Source organism: Anolis sagrei, chromosome 6 (assembly GCF_037176765.1).
Source record: "Anolis sagrei isolate rAnoSag1 chromosome 6, rAnoSag1.mat, whole genome shotgun sequence".
Lineage (NCBI taxonomy): Eukaryota > Metazoa > Chordata > Lepidosauria > Squamata > Dactyloidae > Anolis > Anolis sagrei.
The window spans coordinates 24343987-24362111 of record NC_090026.1 but is presented as its reverse complement, the minus strand read 5'-3'; the positions used below and the strand labels follow the sequence as shown (position 1 = coordinate 24362111).

The window sequence follows — 18125 nt, the reverse complement described above, 5'->3', positions numbered from 1 at the left end:
TCATCTGGTATCACCCACGAATTGAGGTGCTGGGTTTGGGCCTGCCACTTTTGGACTCTCGCTTGCTGGGGTGTTCCAGCGAGTGTCTCTGTAGTTCTAAGAAAGCTATGTCTTGATTTAAGTCGTTGACGTGCTGGCTGATACCCAAACAGGGGATGAGCTGGAGATGTCTCTGCCTTGGTCCTTTCACTATTGGCTGCTACTTCCCGGCGGATGTCAGGTGGTGCAATACCGGCTAAGCAGTGTAATTTCTCCAGTGGTGTGGGTCGCAGACACCCCGTGATAATGCGGCATGTCTCATTAAGAGCCACATCCACTGTTTTAGTGTGATGAGATGTGTTCCACACTGGGCATGCATACTCAGCAGCAGAGTAGCATAGCGCAAGGGCAGATGTCTTCACTGTGTCTGGTTGTGATCCCCAGGTTGTGCCAGTCAGCTTTCGTATGATGTTGTTTCTAGCGCCCACTTTTTGTTTGAAGCAACCGGAAACAGAACAAGTGAAAAGATTGTATGTTTACATGGGCGGCCAATGTAGGCCATACAATAAAACTGGAGGATGGGAAAGTATTTGGAATCACAAACTAAAATATACATCTGCCTGTGATTTGAAAGAGGCAATATATAACTCCCCAAAAACTAGCAAAATGTTATAAAAACTTACAAAATAAATGCAGAAACAATCCAGCAGCCAGACCAACTTGAGGTCTTGCAGTGCAGTCACCTGCCAGATCCCAAGCTAGATAGGCAGTTGGCCATGGAGTCTATGGACGGTTCCAGACAGCCCTTTAGCACACGCTTTCTGGGGTGGGTGTCCAGATGTTCTGCCGGGAATAGCCTGGCAGAACATCTGGGGACCCTCCCCCCAAAAAACCCAAATCCCTTTGAAAAGTAAAGAAAATTTACCTGGCCTCCATTACAGTCTCGGAGCACTTCTCCCGGCGAGTAGAAACGATGTGCCAGGAGAAGGTGTGTGTGTGATTTTCCTCCTCCCCCCTCCCACTCCTGGCACATCATTTCTACATGCCGGGAGAAGTGCTCCATGACTATAATGGAGGCCGGGTAAGTTTTCTTTACTTTTCAAAGGGATTTGAGGGTTTTGGGGAAGGGAGGGAGGGTATTCCCACTGTTTTCCAGACTAATTTAGTCTGGAAAATTGTGGGAATTAACCCACTATCTAATTAATTTGCTACAAATCAGAGTTTTCCTGGTTTGTAGTGAATTAATTCAGGATTGTTCAGGATGTCATCTGGACAGTTCCTTCCTTACTGCAATGCACTCTATGTGGAGCTGCCTTTGAAGATGGCCCGGAAACTGCAACTGGTGCAAAGGTTGCTAAATGGAGCTAATTATAGGGAGCAGATGACACCGCTACTAAAACAGCTCCACTGGTTGCCAATAAGTTTCTGGTCCCAATTCAAAGTCCAGGTTATTACCTACAAAGCCCTAAATAGTTTGGGCCCTGCCTGTCTTCATGACTGCATCTGCTCCATTTACCCGCGCAAGTGTTAAGATCTGCTGGGGAGACTCTAAGATCTGCCGCTGTGAGTCGCCTCTGGGCTGAGAACAGCGGTATAGAAGTAAAGGTATAGAAGTAAAGACTCTACTCAAGGTCCCGCCACCGTCACAAGTGTAGTTGGTGGGGATAAGGGAGAGGGCCTGTTTTGAGTTTAAATTATTGCAATTGGTTTTATTTTGTATTGTACTGTGTGTTTATTTTATGTGTTGTTTTAGGCACATTGTGCCATATGTAAGCCATCTCGAGTCCCTTTGGGTACAAAAATAAAGTTATTATTAGAGGTGGGCACAGCATTTGTTCAATTTGTTTTATTCGGGTATTCATTTAGTACTATCCATTTGGATGGCACAAAACGAAAGAACCATTTTTGGATTAAACAAAAGGTGAAACGAAAGAGAAAACATCATGGTTTCCATTTCTTTGTTTGGTTTTTGGGCCACATGGCTTTCCTCATGCGGCCCAGGGAGTGCTTCCACATGCGTCAGAGGAGGAGGAGGAGGCGGCATTTGGGCGAATTAGAGCCTAAGAAAACAGCAATGTTGCCAAGCTATAGGCCTCCTCTGCAGATCCACAGGAAAGCCTCTCAGAGTCAGTGGTATCTTAAGCCCAGCCTTTAAACTCAGGGGTCTTCTGCATATCCAGAAGAAGACCTCTCAGAATCAGTGGTTTCTTAGGCCCTATCTTTAATGCTCCTCTGCAGATCAAGAGGAAGGGGAGGGAATGTTTTTAAGGAGATTTTAGTGATAGAAAGAAAAATATCCCTAAAAATTGGGGGATGACCCAAATGTTAGTAAACTTGGTGCACTAAGAGGGGTTGATGTGGCCTCCATGTGTGATGATTTTCACCCCTCTAGTCCTAAAACTATGGGGAAGGGGAGCCTGGGAAGGCCGCCCATGTTGGCGAATGGTCCATTTTTTTTGTTCATTTGGACGAAAGAACAAAACAGCTCATTTGGAAAGGCCTGTTTTTGGAAGCAGTGGTCAAAAACAAAAATGGGGCCATACAAATGAAACAAGCCAAAACAGATAGCGATTCTATACAAATGCACAATACTAGTTGTTGTTGTTGTTGTTGTTGTTAAAGTTATTATAATGATATGGAAATTGTTGAAGTGGGATGGTTTTCCTGACTTGCAAGTTAATGCAAAAGAGCTAAATCAAGTATCAAATTATTTTCTATTGAATTCAGGGAACAATATCTCTGATCTATTTCAGTCTATTACCACATCAGAAATACTAATTTGTGTATCATTTCTGGATCCGCTAGTGCAGTGGTCCTCAACTTGTGATTCCCCTGGTGTTTTGGCCTACAACTCCCAGAAACCCCAGCCAGTTTACCAACTGTTAGGATTTTTGGGAGTTGAAGGCCAAAACATCTGGGAATCCACAGGTTGAGAACCACTGTACTAGTACAACTGTGATGGGTTTGCATTTCGAGATAGTGAGGTATAAAGACTTTGTAGGGAGGAGATCTATTTCTTCTTTGCAAATAAGTATATTGTCATCATTGGCTGGGCCCATTTTAACTTATTTCACATACCAGCAATGTTGTAATTTAGGACAATTATATCACATAGATCCAAGTGCTTTGATAAGTGGGTTTGATGGCTTCTGATCGACACTGATGTCTATGCACTATCAATCATGATATTACCGAAGGTTGATCAGTTGTGGTTGCCCAACACAATGGTCTAATTGCAATGTTGTTATCCTTTTCCAGTCTTACTCTTAGTGTACTCACTGGCTTTCATCTAATTGTATTTTCAAGAGTTGTTTCAGACTGCCCAGGCCTGGAGGACGTATGGAGGCTACCATTACCAAGTTTTCTGATTGACCAACTGTTGCTGTGAAATGGCCTTGGATATTTGGTCCTTCAGATGAATCCTAGATTGTGCTCTTTTCTCATTGGTCTTTAATTTATTGATGCAACACTTCAGGTCCCATATTTATCCTGACAAGGTTGGTTTTTCTGTTAGTCTACAGGAAAGGGAGCTAGCTGTTACGCTTATCTTGTACACGATGGTCTGGATGGTCTGTGAAGTTCATATGCATTCATATCTGTTCATCACTGGGCAAGCTACCTGCTGTTGTTTGGCCTGGAAGGCAGGGCCTCGACTCTTTTCTATAAGGAATGTGATAAATATGATGTGTGGATTGAATGAAACTGAATGAAAGGTGTATGACTGAAGATACCATCCTAAGAAGAATTGCATTATGGAAAACTGCAAAAGGAGGTAAAGAATTCATAAACTGTTGAATTGCTGACATGACCAGAGACAATGATTAACTCTTGAGTGGAAAACAACCTATTTACATAGTGAAAGACAATGATTCTTTAATTTAAGGAAGCAAACACAATATACCTTACTTAAGAAGGAAGACTAACATCTGCCAGGAACTGATAGAGTCAGCATATTTTAGATGGAAAAACAACCTGTCAGTTATTCACAACTTTTTGGAACAACAACAGCAGAAAAAAAATCAATATAAGAGACCTTTTTACTATCCAAAAGTGTAGCAGACAGTGGAATCTAGTCACTCACTGTTTCTCCAGGGGAAAGAGAAAGAGGGTGTATTTGGAGAATGGCAGATTTCTAGTCAATGCAGTCTGGCCCACTTTCGGTTTTCTTCTCCAGGAGATAGAAGAGGAGATGATCAGTGGTTGTTTATATGTGTGTGAATGCTGAGTAGAATGTACCATCCTTTGTTTTCATGTCAGGAATGGCTTGAGAAACTGCAAGTCGCTTTTGATGTGAGAGAATTGGCCATCTGCAAGGATGTTGCCTAGGGGACGCCCGAATGTTTGATGTTTTACCATCCTTGTGGGAGGCTTCTCTCATGTCCCTGCATAGGGAGCTGGAGCTGACAGAGGGAGCTCAACCCACTCTCCCCAGATTCAAACCGCTGAACTGTAGGTCAGCAGTCCTGCTGGCACAAGGGTTTAACCCATTGCACCACTGGATCCAGTTTGATACCATTGTAACTAATGTGTCACAATACTTTGGAATCTTGGATGCTATGGTTTAATGGGGCTCTAGAACTCTTTGATAGAGAAGACTAAAGACCTTGTAAAACTATAGTTCCCAGGATCCAAACCGTTAAGCCATGTTAGTTAAAGCAGTGTCAACTTACATTTATTCTACAGTACAGATGCATCCTTAGATTTGCAGAGCAGACATACTTGATGTAAGCTCAGCTGATTGCAGTGGTCTATCTTTCCAAGACATGCATGTTGTTTTGCTCTGTGTGCTATGGAAAGATATGACAAACATGTTTTCCTCTATGTTTGCGCTTCAGCTGGTCTTCCACAGAACACATTACTCCAAAGGATATGGCTTTTATTATATAATTAGAATAATTATCAGTATTCATCTTCTCTTACACTAAACCTCAGATGTATTTTCCAAGGCTAAAATCAATAGCACATTCAGATAGTATATATAAGATATTCCTATGGTATTCAGGCTCAGGGAACTGAATGTGAATAGACAAGCTTGAATTTTCCTTGTCCATAAAACTTCACCAATATCCAAAGGACTGGCTGATGGTAGAAGATAGAAAGTGAATATTATAAATATTTGCCTGTAAATGGCAGAGATATTTCTTCTGATGCTCCTTTTTCTTTGGCTGCAGATGAATCCAGCTGAATGCATTTCACACTCTCTTGCGGGTACAATAACGGATCCCTTTTATTTCCCAGCAAAGTATTATCAGATAGGAGATTTCATAATTGGAGGAATTACTACTCAGTTCATCTGTGTGTTTGAGGAACTCTCTTTCAGTGAACATCCCATAACAAGTAAAGTGGATGAAATTACGTAAGGAAATAATTTTTACTCTATAATTTGTAGACAGATCATATAATGACTACAACAAATAAGCACTTTATTTTCCAAAGCAGTGTGAATATTAATATTTTTGTCTTATTAAAATTTTATAACTGATTTCTGTTAAGTATATTCTAATTTTGGATAATTTTGCTTTGATGATTTGCTTCCTGACTATTCTGAATTCCACATATTCCTCTGTTTCAAACCATTACTTTCATCACTTCTTTGTTATTTTATTTTCAGTTTCAGTGTTTGTCAACCTGTGGGTTCCCAGGTGTTTTGGCCTACAACTCCCAGAAATCCTAGCCAGTTTACCAGCTATTAGGATTTCTGGGAGTGGAAGGCCAAAACATCTGGGGACCCACAAGTTGAGAACCACTGGTTTAAAACATCAATGTGCCCAAAAGCTAGGAAAGACTACAGTAATTTGAGTTATCCCTTCTTGCTTATCTTGCTCTCAATTTTATTAAAGATCTGTAGATTTCCTTTTAAAAAATATAGATTGCCATGGTAACATACATTATATTGAAACACTTCACTCAAAACTATTTCAGGAAAGGTTGAATTGCATGTTAGTTACACACAATGAATGCCTTTCCTTTTTATTAACATGTAAGCCACTCTAAAAATCTTTCAGCTGCAGTATGGCATATACATACTATAAATCAGTGTTTCTCAACCTTGAGGTCAGGACCTCTGGGGGGTTGCGAGCGGGGTGTCAGAGGTGTTGCCGAAGACTATCAGAAAACACAGTATTTTCTGTGTGGGAAGTTTGGCCCAATTCTATAATTGGTGGCGTTCGGAATGCTCTTTGATTGTAGGTGAACAATAAATTCCAGCAACTACAACTCCCAAATGTCAACTTCTATTTTTCTCAAAATCCATCAGTGTTCACATTTGGGTATATTGAGTATTCGTGCATGTTTGGTCCAGATCCATCATTGTTTGAGTCCACAGTTCTCTCTGGATGTAGGTTAACTACAACTCCAAAACTCAAGGTCAATGCCCAGCAAACCCTTCCCATATTTTCTTGGTCATGGGAGTTCTGTGTGCCAAGTTTGTTTCAATATTGGGCGTATTGCGTATTTCTGCCAAATTTGGGCCAGTGAATGAAAATACATCCTGCATATCTGATATTTACATTATGATTCATAACAGTAGCAAAATTACAGTTATGAAGTAGCAATAAAAATAATTTCATGGTTGTGGGTCACCACAACATGAGGAAGTCTGTTAAGAGGTCGCAGCATTAGGAAGGTTGAGAACCACTGCTATAAATGAATGAATGTATATTATAATTTTTGCTTTAGGCAAACACCAAAGAACTACCTGCATGTCCTCTCCTTGGAATTTGCGGTAAAGGAAATCAATGAGAACCCAAACATTCTATCAAATGTAAGCTTGGGTTTCGAGATCTATGACAGTTACACGAGTGCAAGGATAACTCATCAGAATATCCTGAAACTTCTTTCCACTCCAGAAAGAATTGTTCCTAACTACAAATGTGATACAAGAAAGAATTTGATAGCAGTAATTGGAGGACTTGGATCAGAAATCTCTTTTCATATGGCTACTGTTTTGGGCATCTACAAGATTCCACAGGTAACTGAATCTCAATCCATTACACACAGAATACATGAATGAAGGATTAAAACCCCTGTATTTTTATGGCATGTTCAGGCTATCTCAAACTTCATAATGAAATTGAAATGGAAAGCAAAAGCTGATGCAATAGAAAAGGTATGCTCTAATGACCATGGATAATGTTATAGAACTAACTAGAAAGGTGTTTTCAAATATTTTGCTCCATTTTGAAGCCATTATATGTATACAGTAAGAATGAAACCTGTTTGCTCTATATTTTGTTGTTTATTTGTTCAGTCATTCTGACTCTTCATGACCTCGTGGACCAGCCCATGACAGAGATCCCTGTCAGCCTTTGCTACCCCCAGCTCCTTCAAGGTCAAGCCAAGTGTGTTGATCTTTAGAACATTGGATTTGTCATTAACCTCCAGCACGGTCAGCCACTAGCCTTCCTTTCAGCTTTGAGCTAGCTGTGTCATCACATCTGGGGCTAGTTGAACCTATCCTCTGTTCCTCCCTAGTAACATTTTGACCATCTTCTGACCTGGGATTCCCATCTTACCGACATATCTCTGATTGTACCAATCTATTTAGTTTTCATGGCAAGTATACTGGGGTGGGTTACCATTACCTTCTCCAGGGATCGTATTCAGTCTGACTTCTCTGCCATGACTTTCCCATCTTGGGTGTCCCTTCATGGTTTTGCTCGTGGCATCATTAAGGTGCTCAAGCTTCAGCACCATGACAAGGCAGCAATCCTTTGCTCTATATATCCATGAACAAATTTAGAAATTTAAGTTGAATAAAATCAACCCAAAAGACTGGAACAACTTTCAATGGGTCAATGTAAGTATTGTAACTTAATTATTATAAAAAGGAACAGTCCCATCCTGTGAGTAGAGTGCTGACACATGAGAGCTTAGTCCACCCTGGGAGAACCTAAAAGAAGCATCAAAATGCTTTACTCTTTCTGTCATGGTATCACTTCTTGTCTTTCTGAATCCCTGGGCAGGGAATAGCAGTAGTGGCCAAGGCAGCTTCCCCTCTTGTAGTGGCATTGGTGCTTTCCTCTCTCCATGGAATGACACTCGATTTAATCATGGGTTGTATCAAAATCCATACTTTTGGCCCCCAAATCAGCCCTCAGTTTATACATCAGACCAATTTATACATGAGAGAACATATGGTACATCTCAAGCATGTATTTGAGATTTGAGGTAAATTGTTAAGTACATCACAAAATAAGACATTTATCATGGAAAAAATGAAATACATCTATTTTTTTTTGTAGATTGCCTACAGTGTAATAGCTACAGCAAAAAGAGTTCAAATGCAGCTCCCTGCTTTTTACTGGATGGTCCCCAATGAAATACATCAGTATACAGGAATTGTCAAGCTGCTTTTGCATTTCCAGTGGACATGGGTGGGGATTGTTGTATCGGACAATGATGATGGAGAAATATTTGTGCAGACCTTGACCTCAATGTTTTCACAGTATGGAATCTGTACTGCTTTCAGTGAAAAAACACCAGGTCTATCTCAAGTTATGGAGACAGTAGGATCATTGAGCAGAATCCAAGCCAAAGCTGCTTTCTTAACCAATCCACAAATTAATGTAATCATCGTTAATGCAGAGCCTCAGACAACAACATGGTTGAAATGGTTTATTTATTTGCACTCAGTGTTGGAAGGTACTGCGTATACTACTTTTGGTAAAGTGTGGATTATGACAGCCCAGTGGGATTTCTCAACCGAAACATTACAAAAGGTGTTCGATATACAAGTTTTCTCTGGTACATTATCATTTGCAATTCAAACCCACCAAGTGATAGGATTTCCGAGATTCCTTCAATGCTACATCCTGGTTCACAAAAAGATGATCATTTTTTAAGTATCTTCTGGGAACATGTCTTCAGTTGCTCATTAACCAATTTTAATGAATTCAGTGTTAACTGCACTGGGCAGGAAAAACTGGAGAGGCTTCCTGGAGTTCTTTTTGAAATGAGCATGACAGGTAAAAGCTACAGTATCTATAATGCAGTCTATACTATAGCACATGCTCTACATAAGATATTGAAGCATAAACCTACAGCAGTGATGAAAGTTTACAGGCGACGTTCTCTAAATCTTCAACCTTGGCAGGTAATGATACATAAACAATATCCCCAACAATGGGCTAATTTAATTGTTGAGACTACAAATTTGATGAAGCATACAAAATGTATTCTAGAAATATTTCCTTATTTCCTTTTCTCTTTGCTACCAGTCTAGCTGAAGGCAGTATCCCATTGAAATCAGATAAAATAATGCTTGATAGTCTTCCATGATGCCAAAGCCAGTGTCTACTGTCTCCTGTGGTTTAGCCTTAGGACTGTTTTAAAAGAGAGGAGCGTGGAAAGAAAATTGAATGGCAGAAGGAGATTTGGGCAGTTTAATAATGTGTAAATCCAGGTCGGTCTGGAGCAGAAATGTTCTTGGCTGACCCCAGAACTGGCTACGGGTACCTTGCAGAATCCTCGATGGTAGCAGTTTGGCATTTGGACAGTTCAGCTAGTCCAAGTCTGCATCGGCTAACTGGGCCATGACCTCATCTTCTGTTTCCAGTTAGCCACAGAACTCCATGTGAGCTCCTGGCAATTGTGGGCATCCTATTCAGACATCAGTAGAGGCCCATGTTCACCCAGTAAGAAAGAAAGGGTCGATATCCCCAACTTCTCTCTGGTTCCATGGGCATTTCTAAATAAGGTGCTCACAACATCCAGAAGCTCGGGTGGAGTTTTGTGGCCAGCTGGGAGTGGTGACACTTGCAACATTGGCTTTTCCCTGGCTGGTGAACAATATCTCATGTGGACAAAGAACCTTTCTTAAGAGTCCACGCTATTCCGAAACAACGGGATACTCTATAGTAGCAAGGAAATTTGAAAGCATCTCCCAACTTTGCCTGAAGTGGAGCAAAGTAAGGATAAAATGCAATATGAACCACACGTGCAGGAACATCATAATGATAGTGAGGAATCAACCCATATCTGGAACATTCCAGGGCTGATTCAGCAACAAAAGGTCTTAGAAGATCTGAGTACTTTATGGGCACCAATGACAGATTTTGTGATTTGTTTCAACTCCAGCTTATAAAGTGACATCAAATTCTTGCTAAATTGGCTTGTTACTTCATAGGTGGATCTACACTGTAGACTTAATGCAATTTGACATTGACTTAAGTCTACAGTGTAGATCCATCCATGAAGTTATGAGACTTAATGCAGTTTGACATTGACTAAGCATACAAGAAGCTCGACCTGTCATTGAACATCAAGAAAACCAAAGTGCTCTTCCAGCAATCACCAGGCAATCCCTCTCCAGTGCCAGAAATACAGCTTACTGGTTTAACATTAGAAAATGTTGACCATTTCCATTTCCTTGGCAACCACCTCTCCACAAAAGTCAACATTGACACTGAAATACAACACCGCATGAGCTCTGCGAGTGCAGCATTTTTCTGAATGAAGCACAGAGTGTTTGAGGGCTGGGATATCCGTAGGGATACCAAGGTGCTTGTTTATAAAGCTATTGTTCTCCCAACCCTGCTATACGCTTGTGAGACATAGACTGTCTACAGACCTCGCATGCAACTCCTAGAACGATTCCACCAGCGTTGCCTCTGAAAAATCCTGCAAATCTCTTGGGAAGACAAGCGGAAAAATGTCAGCGTACTGGAAGAAGCAAAGACCACCATTGAAGCGATGGTCCTCCACCATCAATTCCGCTGGATCGGCCATATTGTCTGGATGCCTGACCACCATCTCCCAAAGCAGTTGTTCTACTCTGAACTCAAGAATGAAAAATGGACAGGACAGGAAATGGACAGGACAGGATGGACAGGAAAAGAGATTTAAAGATGGCTCAAAGCCAACCTTAAAAACTCTGGCATAGACACTGAGAACTGGGAAGCCCTGGTCCTTGAGCGCTCCAGCTGGAGGTAATCTGTGAACAGCAGTGCTGTAGAATTTGAATAGGCACGAATAGAGGGTGAAAGAGAGAAATGTGCCAAGAGGAAGGCATGTCAAGCCAACCCCGATTGGGACCGCCTTCCACCTGGAAACCAATGCCCTCACTGCAGGAGAACATGCAGATTAAGAATAAGTCTCGACAGTCATCTACGAACCCACCACCAGTACACCAATCTTGGAAGACAATCCTACTCGGACAATGAGGGGTCGCCTTAGTAAAGTGACATTGACTGCTGAATGCTCTGGAATCCTGGGATTTCTAAGTCACTGAGGCATCAGCACCCTTCGGCAGAGAAGGCTAAAGCCCTTGTTAAACTTCAGTTCCCATGATTCCATAGCATTGAGCCCTCACAGTTTAAATGGTGTCAAATTCCATTGATTTTATGGTGTAATTATATCCCATGCAAACTTTTGCTTTGTCATCGATAAATACTGATATCTGTCTCCACATATCTTGTAAAATATGTCTTTGATTTCTTACAACTTAGCTTCACTCTTTCCTGAAGGGCATCGCATTTAACAACAGTGCTGGTGACTTCATTTCCTTTGATAAGAATGGTGAATTGGCAGCTGGATTTGATATTATCAACTGGGTTACTTTCCCAAATCAATCTTTCTCCAGTGTGAAAGTAGGAAGGATTTTAACAAGCCAAGAACTGATCCTTAACCAGGAGGCCATCTCATGGCACATGAGTTTTAATCAGGTTGGATTCTTCTTTATTTAGAGCAAACCTAAATGAAAATGAGCCACTTCATTGTGTCCTTTATTGTAATTTCAGTCTAAACAAAACATTGTGGTTTGTTAAAATGGAATGGCACACCTGATATTCTGACACCATCTCTGGAGTATTGTACTGTGCAAAAACAAACTTGAACAAAATATTTTTCTCCAAATTTATTGTAGTTTAGTGGAAAATGTGGACAAAATGTGACTTCTGTTTTAAGACCTAATGTTAGAGAAGTAAAATGTGTTCATCAAAAATCTAGTGTTATTGAGAGTTTTGAAATTTTAACTGGTACAACAGAGACCTGTCTAAAGCTAGATTTATGTAGGCACAATATAAATGTGTGCAAAGTAACAGTGTCCCATGTTGAAAAAGCCAGCAAACAAACAAACAAATAAACAAACAAGCAGATTATAAAATTACACAGCAGGAACATTTGTTGTTTTATTTGGTTCTTTTTTGAAACCACACCTCTGATAATATATTTGAAGTTCTACTCACTCTTTAGAAAAATTCTACTTGTGTGCCAAAGTGCTGGACTCACAAAATTAGCGCTATCTTGATAGCTTATATTTAATTAAAACCCTCAGTTCATCTCAGCCATAATGTGAAGGAATCTGTCTGTCAACTGAGTCCCATCTACACTGCCATTATAATGCAGATTGAACCCCATTACATAGTCATTTTAGATGACCCTCTTCCCCTTTCTGGATCTCTGTGGCTTCTGCTACAGTGATGAAAAAATGACACAGGTAAGTGTCATCCCTTTTCTCCATACTGCACAGCATAGGTAGCACAGGTGGTATCATGAGTCCATGTGAACAGTGGGGTCGGTTAGAAGTACAGGGCTACTCTGGAGCTTCAGGGAAGTTCCAAAGCATTTTCCTGAATGTGGAGTAAAGCTGTATTAAGTGACTTTATCCCACACTGAGGGCATGAAGGCTCCTTATGCCATGTAGACACCACACAGCAAGTTCTCGTCCGCTTCAGGATATATGGTCCATGTAGATAGTCCCTCTATCTCTTATAACCTCTACCAAACATTGATGATTGGATCAGTTCCATGGTGGGAGAAGGTGTGGAATTTTCAGACAGTGATGACTAACTTCTTGTTACACTATATCCCTACTTGTTTATAAGTTAGAAGGTGTTACACTATACTTTTATGGACAGGTGCAGCCTACCGCACTCTGTAATGAGAACTGCTACCCAGGTAGAAGAAGAAAAACGAAAAACGGGAGACCATTTTGTTGCTTTGATTGTGTTCCATGTGCAAATGGAAAAATCTCAGACCAGAAAGGTAGGCATCATTAATGTGGATTGTTTAAATGTAACATTTCACACAGACTTTCTTTTGTCAGCAGTTCCTTGTATGGAGATTATATCAATCTAGTCATGCTCCAAATCCTTCATATATTTTATATACTTACAATGATGAAAAAATGTGTATATGATTGTATGTGCTTCCAAATCTTCTGGGTTTTTTTGGGGGGTTTTTTGCCATCCCATTAATTTCACAGGGTATTCTTAAGCAAGGAATAATCTGAGGGGATTTTGCCAGTTCCTGGTTTAATATGACCAACAGACCAAACATTGATCAGTTGACAGCTAAATCACCTATTTAATAATGAACTATTGATTCAGGAGTATTATTCTAACTGCCAATAGGATTCAAACCCGTATCTCAGTTTGCCTGGAATAATTGCAGGAGGATATCACTACATGTTTTAATTAGCTCCAATCTAGTTGTACGGATGGATTAAAAATAGAGTTGAAATCTTGAAAAAAATTGAATGTACTCAGGGCCTTCAAGTTGTTTATTACCTTATGGTGATCCTATCAATCTCTCAGGGAGTTTTTTCAGTTCCTTCCTCTGAAATGTAGCCTATAGCATCTGGTGTATGTCAGTAGTATCATATCCAAGTACTGATCAGGACTGACCCTGTTTAGCTTTCTAGGCTGCTTCTACACAGCTATTTAAACTAGGGACATCATCACATTGATGAGGTCCCTCATGCCAATCTGCCAGCCTCCACGGTGAATTGGCTGGACAATGGAGTGATCCCAGTGCTCCACACCCCACCCGACCACCAGTGATTCTTCCCCATCACACCAAGAGGTTCCTGTGTTGACAGTGCATTGTCCTACTCTGCTACTGTCTGAGTTGAGCAATGGAGCCCTGACAGAAGTGAGGCTAATTCATATAGTGGGTGGGGTGGGACTCCGTTGCTCAACTGGGGCAGAAGTGTTCTAAGATGATAAATTTTTCTCATGTGATGAGGTTCCATATCAGGATGTGGATTAAATAGACTTGGTTTCCTGCAAAACATCTACACAGGCAGCCCAGGAACTGGCTGGAATTGAGAGAGTGGGCACAAAGATCTACTAATTGTGAATCAGTCCTACCCAATTAATATTTTTTTCCTACTCACCTGGCAAGATGTGATAATAAGAAACTGTCTGTCTGATGAAGATCAGAACTAGACCAAAACATTTTTTTTTGCACAGGAAACAGCATTTTCCTTGCTGAAGTATTATGCAAAGACAAATAGTTTTTGCATTGAACATGCTTTTTCTTGCACAGTGGGTATTATTTACTGTGCATGAAAATAATGTGGATTTATTTTCACATTATTGAGCAGCCCTCTTTCTCCTTCTACTACTAGTTGTAGCTTGATCAGCACACTGTACTACAACATTTTCACACAGTGGGAAGATAACTGATAAATAATCATTGCTTCCATCAAGAAGGAAATTGAAAAAACTTACACCTCTAGCCTCTCTTAATTTCCCGATAAATAATACATTTTGCAAGTTCTGTCCAAGCTTTGGGGCTTCTGACATTTAAAATTTTAGAGTTGTTTTCAATTTGTGCAATGTTGTCCAGTTGGACAACTAATTTCCAAAGTGCTGTGTCATCTTGGCAAAGATATGTCATCTTCCACATTCGGAAATACAGTTGGCTCTCCACAGTTTTAGGCTTGACATTTGTGGATTAACTATTCACAGATTGAATTCAAATATTATCTCTAGGAAACTTTTGGTCCTAACGTACCAGCAGTCATACTGGAGAAATCAGAAATTCCCTATCTAGGAACCACTAGGACAGTGATTCTCAACTGTCCCCAGGTGTTTTGGCCTTCAACTCCCAGAAATCCTAACAGCTGTTAAACCGGCTGAGATTTCTAGAAGCTGTAGACCGAAACACCTGGGAATCTACAGGTTGAGAACCACTGATCTAGAACATACAATGCAACTCTATGGTTAGCTTCCAGAAGAAGCTGACCCAGGAGTCTTGCAGGAGGACTCAGAAATTCCTTGAGAAATTTTCATTTTTCACTCTCATGAGGGTCCTGTGTTGGGGATCCCAGTGAATGTGGAGGCTGACTGTAGATCAAACAAAGACTGTGACTAGTTTAGTAATCTTCATGTACGCATGTTTGTCTGGACACATGACATCCCAAATATGTGCCCTTGTGACAAATGTTTGTGTCTTGATAACACTGACCAACACACAATTTGGTGCTTCAAATGTTAATTCTGTTTCTGGGTATATTTGACTTGCTGCTCCCAAAAATGACATCAGTTTCCCCCTGTCAGGTGTAGTTTTTGAGATACAGAATATATGCCATATACCAGTCTTCATCTGCTTGCCCATATAATATCATGGCAACAGCATCTAAGAAACTAGAGCAGATGATGTCTATCTAAAGTTATTTTCTGAATCAACATCTCAAATAACCCCATGAACTGGCCTAAAACCAAGACACCAAGAATTTTTATTTGTTTTGGTTCGGCTGTGTAGTAGAGTAGGCTGTACTCTCATCCGTGGTGGGAAACTTGAATCAATAGATTGAAATACTCAATTAGGAAAACGTTCGACCTCCACAAGGTTTTTCCCAATCTGCAACTTTTCTTGTTGTCTGGTTGTCTTAGGGAGTAGGGGGCTTTGTTTTTGAAAAAAAAATGTTTTTGCAGAAAACAAAAAAAGTCTCCAAATCTGAACAATTATCAAAATGTACCAAAGCTATTGTAATTTCACCCAGTGGCTAGAAAACCTTTTAGAGTTATTTGTGCTTGGATGTGAGATGAAGTTAATGAAGATTTACATCATTTGAGTAAAAAATAATTTAAGAAAAAACATATGTTAGCAGTCAAGCATGAAACTTCAGAGTGTTAATCACTGTGGAACTTTAAAAAGTAATGATAAGCATAGACATATTTTGTTTGCTTTATATTTTCAGATATGGATGACTGCATCTCATGCCCAGAAGGTCAGTATCCAAATAAGAAGCAAGATCAATGCAATCTGAAGACCTTAAACTTCCTCTCTTTCTCGGAACCTTTGGGGATCATTTCAACATTTTTCTCTCTGTTTTTCTCTCTGATCACAGCTATTGTGTTAGTAATATTCATCAAAAACAAGAACACTCCCATTGTCAAAGCCAACAACATGGAGCTCTCTTACACTTTGCTTGTCTCTTTATTTTTCTGCTTCCTCTGCTCCTTGCTATTTATTGGTGTGCCTCACACAGTGACCTGCTATTTACAATTGACTTTTGTTGTAATTTTCACGGTAGCTGTTTCATGCGTATTGGCAAAGACCATTACAGTGGTTGTGGCTTTCATGGCCACTAAGCCAGGATCCAGAATGAAGAACTGGGTAGGAAAAAGGCTGGCAAATTCTATTCTTTTTGGTTGCTCCTTTATTCAAGTCATCATTTGCACATTATGGTTCCTCATATTTCCTCCATTCCCAGGTGTTGACATGCATTCTCTGGCTGAAGAAATCATATTAGAATGTAATGGGAGCTCAGTTATCATGTTTTATTGTAGTCTGGGCTATCTTGGATTTCTGGCTCTTGCCAGCTTCATTATGGCTTTCTTTGCCAGGAAGCTGCCAGCTAGTTTCAATGAAGCCAAGCTCATAACTTTTGCCATGCTGGTGTTTTGCAGTGTTATGTTGTGCTTTCTACCAGCTTACATAAGCATCAAGGGAAAATGCTTTGTGATTTTGGAGATCTTTTCCATACTGACCTCTAGTGTGGGGTTACTGGTGTTCATCTTTTCCCCCAAATGCTATATAATTATTATGAGACCTGAGCTGAATTGTAAGGGCCAACTAGTAAGAAAAATGTGTAAAACTCCTAGGCTGAAATCCTGTGCACATTTATCTGGCAGTGAATTACATGGGCGAGACTTTTGCAACGTTCTACCTGGAATGTGTACACCCTGAAGAATTTCAGAAAAGTTATTCTGTGCAAAATTACATGTTTTCCCCCAAAAAATGCATTTAATATTAAAGTCATTGTATCCAAAACACATAATGGGCTTTTTTGCAGTGCTGAATATTTGTGAATTTTGTGTACATTAAAAATATACACACCACTCATGTGCATTTTTCAGGATATTTATATCAAGATGAATAACGAGCCTTGGAAATATAGAGAATTTAAATCGAAATAAAGTTCGTATCACTGTTATGCTTGAAAGTTAAATATTCTTCTAGGAAAATATGAACCCAGTAAGTTTATTTTCCACTCCTATTTGGAACCAACTACTAGGAGCATTTTTATGTCTACCATTTATTGTAAGTGTTGGAATCTGTACATGTCCCTCACTAAGTAGATATAAACATTAAATCAATTGGAAAGGAAAGTCCCTTCTCCTACCTTCTTGTCAGTTACTAAAATCTAACTATGAGTTTTTAAAATTCTATCTATATTCAGCCTCTGAGAGATCAAATCCAAATAAAAGCTAAGGACTTCATCACATTCAATTAAATAAGCTTTTCTACCCACTTAAGAAACCGCTGCCAAAGGTGCCTTTTACACGATGCAAGCTTCAAATATGGAGTAGAGGTATCTTGCCATGTGTTTTTCCCATGATTTCGAAATCAATTGGCAATCAAATTACCCTCTGACCACTTGTAAAGATAATGATGGCATCATCATAGAGGGAGGAGCCAGGGTGGGCAGAATCATTTCCTTTCTGCCACCATTTCCATTTTGTGACTGTGGAGGTATAGCAAATAAGATAGTCAAAAGATTCAGGAGAAAATAGCAAGTATGCAAATCCTGCGCATCTTCTAGTGTCTCTGTAACCTTAGCAAACTCCTCTTCCAATATTCTCAATTGTTTCTCTGAAACTCCTGCTGTGCTGTCAGGCTTTTGTTTTGCCTATCAAAAGGCTAGCAGAGAGAGATATAGAAGAAAGATAAAGCTTCATTTCCTCCTCCCTCCTGTTCTGGATTCTGAAACATAAAAATAACCCCTTGTGAGGTTTGGGCTGTAAATTAAACTTCCAAGATGAGAGAGAAGATTTTTAAAAAGAAAATGGGGGGGAGAGAGAGAGAGTGGGGGGAAATAAGTATTTGCCACGTGATGGCAAAGCATGAAGTAAGAAAGGTTGAATTTGTTGTGGTTCAGCACCAACTTGATGGGAATGATGGGAATGGGAGTG

General features: G+C 40.1%; 1 protein-coding gene across 1 annotated transcript; it reads left to right on the top strand.

Annotated features, from left to right (window-relative positions):
* The first annotated feature begins 1021 nt into the window (after positions 1–1021).
* Positions 1022–16899, top strand: LOC132779515 (vomeronasal type-2 receptor 26-like). Its single transcript, XM_067470507.1, is given in 6 exon segments — positions 1022–1060; positions 8223–8781; positions 8784–9073; positions 11427–11642; positions 12837–12963; positions 15908–16899. Coding segments are annotated over 6 exon segments (2223 nt in total).
* Positions 16900–18125: the final 1226 nt, after the last annotated feature.